This window comes from Calliopsis andreniformis, chromosome 4 (genome assembly GCF_051401765.1).
Source record: "Calliopsis andreniformis isolate RMS-2024a chromosome 4, iyCalAndr_principal, whole genome shotgun sequence".
In the NCBI taxonomy this organism is placed as follows: domain Eukaryota; kingdom Metazoa; phylum Arthropoda; class Insecta; order Hymenoptera; family Andrenidae; genus Calliopsis; species Calliopsis andreniformis.
In genome coordinates, this window is record NC_135065.1 from 4,228,580 (window position 1) to 4,237,923 (window position 9,344).

The 9,344-nt window shown below is 34.6% G+C and overlaps 1 protein-coding gene across 3 annotated transcripts in view; it reads left to right on the top strand.

The window, feature by feature from the left end:
• The window catches only part of Scar (wiskott-Aldrich syndrome protein family member 3 SCAR), a 54,756-nt gene extending 54,201 nt beyond the window's left edge, over window positions 1-555 (top strand). For all 3 annotated transcript variants that reach the window (XM_076376232.1, XM_076376234.1, XM_076376233.1), the window contains one exon: window positions 236-555. In XM_076376232.1, the coding sequence (XP_076232347.1) occupies window positions 236-417 (182 nt within the window). In that variant the 3' untranslated portion in view covers window positions 418-555. The remainder of the gene's footprint in view (window positions 1-235) is intronic.
• Window positions 556-9,344: the final 8,789 nt, after the last annotated feature.

Here is a 9,344-nt window from a genome sequence, read left to right on the forward strand (position 1 = left end):
ACATTTTCTCTTTTAGTTTCTACCATTTATCAACCACATACTTTGTGTACAGTATATCTAGGAACACCTTTTACATTGTAGTGGATTCTATTCTGACTTAATTACATTTGATTAAAATCCTAATTAAAGCAGTGTTACCTACTTCAAACGACACTGGACCGCAAAGGGTGAATCGCTAGAAGCAACAGACTCATGTCGTTAAGCACTATGGTACATATGTCGCATATTTTTTCAGGGATAAAATTACGCAAGGTGGAGAAGATCGAGCAGAAGGAAGTGGAACGCGTGAACGCATTGAACGACGTCGCCTCGATATTGGCTCGCCGTGTTGCTGTCGAGTTCAGCGACAGCGATTCAGCGTCGGAGAGCGAGTGTGACAGTGAAGGATGGGGCGAGCAGGAAACGAATCTTGCGTGACCAACCTCGCTTCCACCCACCACCACTGCCACCTAGGCGAATGGCTGATGATTTTTGAGTTTCGTTCAGATTTCAACAAGGCATCGATTTCCGTCGCATTGTCGCACAATTCGTGCGCCTTCGATCGCGCGAACCTGTTGAAGAAAGAGATTCGTATCGAGATTCGGTCCGCGCGGACTGAGGGCATCGGGATTTGAAAGTAGAAATCAGAACCAGCGATTTTCGTTGCTTGATTGTTTCACGAGTTAGTTAAAAACCGTTGCAACTAAGTAGTACTATTAAATGCATAAATGTAATATCACAGCAACAACGATTATTTTTATTACACACCATTTTCGTCACCTTTAACAGGGTTCATTTCTTTTCTTTTTTTGTTTGTTTGTTACGGAAGAGAATTTTGTTTTTACGTTAATTGCAGGCTCAATTCGATAGCGTGTATTTAATGGAAAAGTATGGTACGAAAATATTTAGCATCTCTGAGACGGTTCTAGGAATCGTCAAACAGAAAACCTTTATTATTTATTGCAGTTACTAAGATTTAATTGAAAAGGATCCATTGAGAAGTGATGGTAGACAAAACTAAGCCGAGAAAGAGTGCGAGAGTCTAAGAAGCGAGCATGGTAAACATTTAAGTTCATGTAGGATTCATGTAGAATCTTTTCAATGAATATATACCACATATATATTTTTTCTTCGCCGAAAGATATTTTCAGTTTATTTCACTGTTGAAAATAAAAGTATGAAAATTCACGAAATAGATTTAACTATATGTCTTTTTGATTCTTCGATTGTATAGAGAAGTCAATGAACTTATGGAAAATTCTAGAGTAGTAGTGAACACGTCGATGAGAAGAAGGTACGCACATAAGGACAGGCATCGACTTCCTATCATTGCTCGGTGTCGGTCGTAGAGGAAATGTTTCCTTATCGGCACATTCCACTAACACTAATATCCCATGTCAAAGAGTGAACCTTATCTTCTGTTTGGACTTTCGATTGTCCATTTACCAGCCATATATATGGGAATGACGCTATGTGCTTCGAATTTATTTGATACTTTTATTTGATACAAATGCAATTTATTTTCATCGACTTTATTTACATGTATGATAGCAGTAGTGCGTTACATGCAAATAAAATTGAGTTTATTCAATATTTATTTAATAATAGATGTAACGAATATAATATTTATTCTGCTGCAAAGGATTTATCTCATAAGTAATTTCTGATTTAAAGACCTTTTGTAAATACTAATTACCTTTAAAAAATTTTTTTGTATATTTTAAATAGGTACTTTTTTCTGCTTGTTTGTATTTAATTGTTTCTCAATTATATTATAATAAAATTTCAGAATGAAACGGAATCAAAACATTTTTAACGATCAAAGTAAAGACTATAGTAATGCTCAAAGTATAAAATATAAACAGAAACAACAATATCTTTACTTTGGTACGAAGAAGCTATATTCTATAGTGTATATTATACAAAATTTTTCGAAACGGACCACTCATAACGTGATAAGCAAAGTCCAGTATTAAAGTTATTGCTAAACATATATAAAAATATCTACATAAATTCTGACAACCTCTTTGTGTCTATAACTAGGAAAATAAAATACCAAACTATTCTGATTAGAAAGTGAGAAATGAAAAATGACTGTCACACGTATATATGGCCGGTACCGTTTTTAAAAACGGGAGCTCTTGTGCATACATCCACAAGTATATTTAAAGAGCATGCATGTACACGAACTAAGTCAAGCTGCAAAGTTGTTATTCCTTTGTCTTCTCGTGCATAAGCCTCTGTGAAATACCTGTACCTTAAATGTTTTTGTATGCTTGTCGAATAGATACAAGTGCGTTCTGTCGCAACGAGAGTAAGGACAGCTCTCCCATCATTTCTACGTTTCCAAGTGATCTTCCATGTCGCGGCTGACGCGCGATATCGTGAAGAAAATAGAAGGAAAGATTCTTTTTATCGACTAGGCGTCGAAAACCAAAATACTCCGTTTACTTGTAAGGACTATGTATGATAATTACCGAACGAGTGAGAGGACTCATATTTTTTAGCGTTTAGAGGAGGAAACATAATAATTAGCGAGGATATACTACTGTTACTGGTGAAGATTACAGTTGCCAATTTTAAACAGAAAAGAAAATGATTGTGATTTATTTTGCATCGATGTTGGTGAGGTACGATGATTAACTGCTAAGATATGACAAATATGTATACATAAATATTCTATATATACACATATTGACCGTTAAGATTATTGTATAATCTTATGTGTTCGAGGGACGGCAAATATTCAGGAAATCTGTTTTCCTCTTTCGTTCGAAGACGTTAATCGTTAGGACGAGAGGTTTTTGTCGTTTAAAGCCACGATCCCACGTGCGTGAAGCGCAGTGTGACATGCACTTGAAACGATCTTTGATTCACCATTTATTCTCCAACACAATACAATTTTTATGTTCCCCCTTCAAACTTGACACATTTATCAATGCAATGAGATTTTAGGCTCAAATAACTATCCCTCTCTATATGTCATACTGTGCTTTTGTGAGGCTTAACTATCACATAATTATGTGTCATAATATAAACACAATGCTATAAGAATTTTTCAATTTTTGAAGGTTATATTAACATCTACGTATGGGATATGTCCTGCATTGCACGTTGCGCAGGTGGGAGCGCGACTTAAGGTTAAAATTAGTCGAACCCCTCCCGTTGGTTCTTCGAATTAGTGTATTTCTTTTAAGCGCGAAGAAAGTTCGATTGATTCGAACCGCGCGAAAGGTAATTTATATTTAATAATTCATTTTCGCTGGCATTCGAAACCAGCGTTTTATCTTGTATAGGATACGCGAAGGTCAAGGAAGAGACGGAGCTGATTGGTTCCGTATAGGATACGATTCATCGGCAACGACACACGTGTAAATTCGCTATTGTTTAAGATTATAGTCAAAATACTATTATAATATAATGTAATACGAACGATTCATCCAGTCTCGTCTGTACTATGTTTATACATACGTATATTATATATATATATATAAAAAGAAAAGTATGATTCGCAATATAAAATTCGTTAGGCGTAAGGATACGAGCCGTAGGGATACTTCTAGCTATTTCGCCAACTACGACACAGTATTTAAACGAGGATTTTGTAACGTGACGAAATGGCAGATCGTTTCGGTTGTAAGCTTTGATTATCGTGCAACGTTTGTATGAATGTATATTATTATTCGTCGACCGTGCTTTGCGCAGAACTATCTCACGTGCTAAATTATTGCGAAGCTGTTGTACCTAAATAAGAACGGTGATTCCAAAGCTTAATTAACAAAGTATTCATCGTCTTTGCTGAATAGTAAACAAAGATGAGGGAGATGTCATCACGATCGTTTCGTATGTTTGTTTCTACTACCAACACCGTGAACCCTAATCTCGTACTCGTTCACCAGTACAGTGTTTGCTCGCTATAAGCTCGCGACTTGGTACAAAGTACGTGTATATAGAGTACGAGGCATTTTACTGGAGCCAATTTGTGGATTGATAAATCGACTTCGTGGTTTTGACAACGGAATGAAAACGAGAAAGGAAGTTTCAAGAAGTTAGAAGGATCACGAGTTTATAATGAGAAAATGCTGTACTTTTCATTTCCGCAAGTGCAAACGATAAATGAATATGAGATTCTGTTTGTCTGGCTATCTGATAATGATAGATAATAAATTTCTAATAACGATAATAAGTACAGGCACTTTGAATTCATTGCAATAAGAGCGATCACGTTCGTGTACGGTGATGACAGCGTACGTCGGACAAGGCGCGACGCAAGTGTAATAGCCCTATCGATGATTACGATTATACGAGACGGTATTATTAATAATAATAAATTTGTAGCAAAACTGTACAGAGCCAAATAAATCAAAAACTTTCATAAATCATTGGAGTAGCCTTCAGTTTACTCCCTAACCCTTTTTTTGGTTTTAAGAGGGTGCATTAGATATATGTACATTATACAAAACAATTATATCAGTTGTTTTGCAAATAAGTAGGAAAAGTGTTTTTCCCTAAGTACCTACGCAAAGATATCTAAAATTTAGCTTAAATTAATTAAATGTATGGAACTTAATTTTAAATATATTAAGTTAGATACATTATAGCTTAATTTAAACCAACTTAAAGTATTTAAATTACCTTAAATTAAATAGGTACAAATATATTCACTTGATAAACATATCAAATTTATTTATATATGTAGGTATATAAATACATATATAAATAAATTGTGAACTATAAAAAATTAGCTATTAATTATTTTTTTATTTTAAGTTTAATTTAAACATTATTAGTATTATTACTATGGCAAATTACTTTAACCTGCCATAATAATAATTTGTGTTGTTTACCTAACTAGTATAAATTGTTATATGTACTATTTCTAGTGTAAAATTTTTTACAGTAGAAATATCCTGAAAATCAGCTTGCTTAAACTACACATTAAATTTAAACTTTGTCTTCGCTATACTAATTTACTAAATGTAAAATGAGCTTCCGACAGCAGCCACTTAACGGGCGCTATAGTATTTTCTATTGTCTTAAAGATTTCAAAAAAATTCCCGAAGGTGCTTTTTAAATAAACCTTCGTGATTCATTGAATAAAAAAGCTCCCAATTGGTCGTCATGTTAATTCAATAATTACGAAGAGTAAATTCATGTAGCTATTTCTTCTTTTGTAACACGACAATCTTATGTATCTATGTCTCATAATGTGCAACACTATTTTGCGTTGCTTAAAATACGTTGTAGCTTTCCTTAAGACTGTGTGGAACCACTAAACAATGCAGCTATCTTAGCTGCGAGATGGTTCTCTGGTCTCAGAGTTCATTTTTGAGTTTTTTTCTCGCAACACTACATGAAAACACTAGCAATTTCTTTCGCAACTTTAATATTAAAAAAGGACTACTACGAAGCTAGAAAAATTGAATTCAAAAACAAAGCTAACAAAAAAAGGGTAATCAAATCTACTGAAAGTAGCAGTATGTATTTGTTCAAGGGAGTAAATTTAAATGGCAACACTAATTCACGAAAAGGAGAAAAAATAAACTGACTATGATTATTCTACTTTTAGATAAAAAAATCTAAATACTATAGCAATTTTAATGCAAAGTGACTTCATTTGACCTCAAAATATGTTTATAAAAATCAACACGGTTAATAGTTAATCATAACACTAACTTAATTCGTAACTCTAACACAAACCGCAACTGTAATACAAACCACGATCATTTTCTTGCAACTCTAGGTCACATTTCGATACTTCGCAACACTATTTCAAACCGTATCAATCTCTCGCAACACTAGTATATAATTCCAATCGCGATTTGCCTAACATTGCTGTAATCCCTCGTTGGGCCACCTTAATGCAGCCAAGGTATGTAAACTACTACTACAAAACTAAAATGAGCATAGTGACAAAGTAGTAACGAAAATGACTCCCCATCCGAGGATGGCGAGCCATTAGTAGTTTCCCATTCTTGCAGGGACTCTTCGACTTCTTTCTTCGGGTACTCTACCCTGATGAAAATGATGAAACTTAACTCTAGGCCCAAGATTCCCCAGCACACTAAATTCTCAAGCTAGGGTAAAGCACAAGACACGATCAGCAATTGCAAGGAAATCTAGAACTTCCAAGAAATTTCTATTCGTGAACATGTATTGAATCTTGGGCGCAACGTTCGACCTGTCCTTCCGATCGCGGCTCAACGACCCCAGTGCAATGTCGTTGAATTTGAAGAGTCAAAAGGGAAACTAGAATGATAGCATTGCTATCACAGAACCAGCTATACTCTTAACTCTCCAAATGGATTTAGCCCCAGAAACTGATGTAGAATCTGGGGCACAACGTTCGAACCTGTCCTTCCGATCGCGGCTCAGCGACCCTAGTGCAATGTCGCTGACTTTGAAGAACCAGAAGCAAAACTGAGACAATGGCATGCTCCATCACGCCAGATTTACCTTGGCCCTTCAAATGGATACCCCAGAAACAAGTCATCACGCGAGAACGCAACTACCTGATCAGAGACTGTGATGACCTGCCCTGGCCGTACCTACTTACATCTAACAGGCATACCAGAAGGTAAACTACCTACTTATCTATTTGATTTCATAATTCTATATTAAATTTAAAAAATTGTAAAGGAACAATCACACCAATCGCGCCCCTCCCCCCTCCCCCCATCCACGACTCTTTCACGCCACGGTTCTCACACATGACACCCGGATGCAAGGACCTAAACTAGAGAGGACGTCCCGGGACGCCTCCGTCACCCGAGCTTGGCACACAACAAGCACACTCTGAAATACGTACCATTTCCTGAAATCGACTGGCAAAGGCTAGTGACCATTGCGTGTGAATTTAAAGATACAATGATGAAAGTTGTTTTTAATATTAAGTGATTGATACAACACGTTTCTTGTGTATTTTGATTTTAAGTATGTACATACTCCGCAAAGTATTTACTTTACCATCAAAAGTGGTAGTGGAATATGTACGTATAAATACTACTTTTGGAAAACATCGACGCAATTCCACTGCCTAATCAAACACACCAAGTGGCAAATACGTCGTGCATGATACACTAACACAGTGCCAGTCGCTGAAAAATATTAAATCTTATGACTAGGTCATTGTGCCCCATTGCCTTTACCCAACCAAGTAGCACCTGGGCACGTGAATGAGTTGAAAGCAATGGGTACGGGATTGGTACCTGAAAATCCTGAACTGAAAACAGTGATTAGTATAGAAAATCTAACGACCTAGTTTCATCTTTAATCAGACTTTAATCAGACTCTTCAGTAAGAAAAATGGCTAATTTTTATTTAGTTCAACAAAAAGGATTCTACTTGAAATTGTTTTTATTTAGAAAGTAACTGTGTGAAATTCTTTTTTTTCTAGAACAGAGACTCTACTTTATTTTTCAATCAAAAACTTTACTTAAAAAATTTCAGAACCTAAGATCAACCTCGGCAGTCTCGTTGTCAAAGTAAAGTTTCTAAAAAGACAAAAATTGTTGTTCACGATCATTACTTGACAACGAAATCTACTCATCGCAAATGCCTTCTTGTACATAGAAGATAGTATGTATCTTTCTCAAGCAATTAGAAAAATGTTGTAACATTTCTTTGAATAGTTTTAATAATTCATAAATTCCTTTATTATTAACACAAATATGTATAGATTCAATACTATATCACACTTATAGTTCTTATTTCATTATAATTATATGTTTTGATATAACACTTTTATATTATTTTATATATCTTGTTTATGGATATATGAAATAATATTTTAATATTCTACAAAAATAATATCATTTAATAATGGACACTCATAAATTAGTATCAGTATATCTTTAATACAATAGTATGTTTACTTCATGGAAAAATGTGTTGTACAAGAAGACCCTAACCTGAGCTAAATAATAAACAAACAAATGTTACTACTCACGAGTATAAACTACACCCGCGGTCACTATGCTCATCAAACAACAAAAAAATACAATCAGTCATTCGTGCCGTTTCGGATCTTTGCATCCTACGACATGGTTGAATGACCAAAGGAACTTTAAACATGCGTTACCTGTTAACACCCACAGGATGAAGGCAGCTCGACGAATTACCCAGGGGGTGTCTGCTGGACCTGAAATAGAAGAAACATAAAATATTACAAAATTAGTTCTCACAGAGTTTTCAATTTTTACTTTCTAAATTTCTAAATATGCAAACTCTTAGAGTTTCAAAGTTTTTTTTAGAATTTTAAATTGTATACTCTAAATTCAAATGCCTAATTTCTGAATTCTATTTAAAATCCCAATAAAATACAATAATACTTACATTATTCTTCACGTTCCGGCTCCCGAACTCGCCAACTCTCGAATTCTCCTTCATGACTCTACACACCGATACTATCGCCACTTCTTAGCAATAAAAAAAAGACAAAAATAAAGAACTACTGACGCGACCGAAAACAATTAGCCGACGAACAACACTGACTCTACTCTCGCGGATTAGAGCCTCGCGGAGCTCTGGAATTCTTCGTAACACGACAAAAACACTGACTCTACTATTCGCGGATACTCTACACTCTACAATGTGGACAGACGCCACTTGGCCAACTCGCCCTTCAAAATCAAAACAAAGTACTCGCGGAGCAAAGTGACTCTACGACCGCATTGCGCGCGGTTATAAATTTGCTGAAAGAAAATTTTATTATTAGTGGAAAAATAGGAGACACAGAATTTAACACCATTTGTTTTCCTTCTGAATATTTGCTTTGAAAAGGTTACTTTTCTCTAAAGATAGAATCACTGATCTCTTCGTTTTTGGAAATAGTAAAGTTATGTAGTGTAAGTGAAATAGTTCTTTAAGTTCTTAAATTGTGAACAAAAATTAAAGGAGAATAATTACTGATGGACTATGTAAAAAACTTTTGATATTAGAGTTTTAAATATGTTCTAATTTTGTATTCTAGAAATGAGAAAATTACCAATTTTTTTATAAGCTGTTAGAGTCTATTGCAAAAATGAAAATTATATTACACTAATGCTGTTCATACTTTATATTCAATTACGTAGTTTTTATATTTAGGACTTAATATATACTTAGAATTTGAATCAAAACCCGTTTATAGATGCTATTCCAATGATTTCATAAAGACAAATTATTAAATATTGGTGAAATACTATTAAACTTTTTATAAACGACAATCACGATTTTTCGTCAAATTCATAGCCGCCATTTTGTGTAGTTAGAACAAAGTAAAACGTCAATTACATATTCGAAATGACAAAAGTAACCTTCTACTATTTTTCCTTTCATCTCATCACTAAACGAGTATAAAATCCCATATTACTACTTAAGAAAAA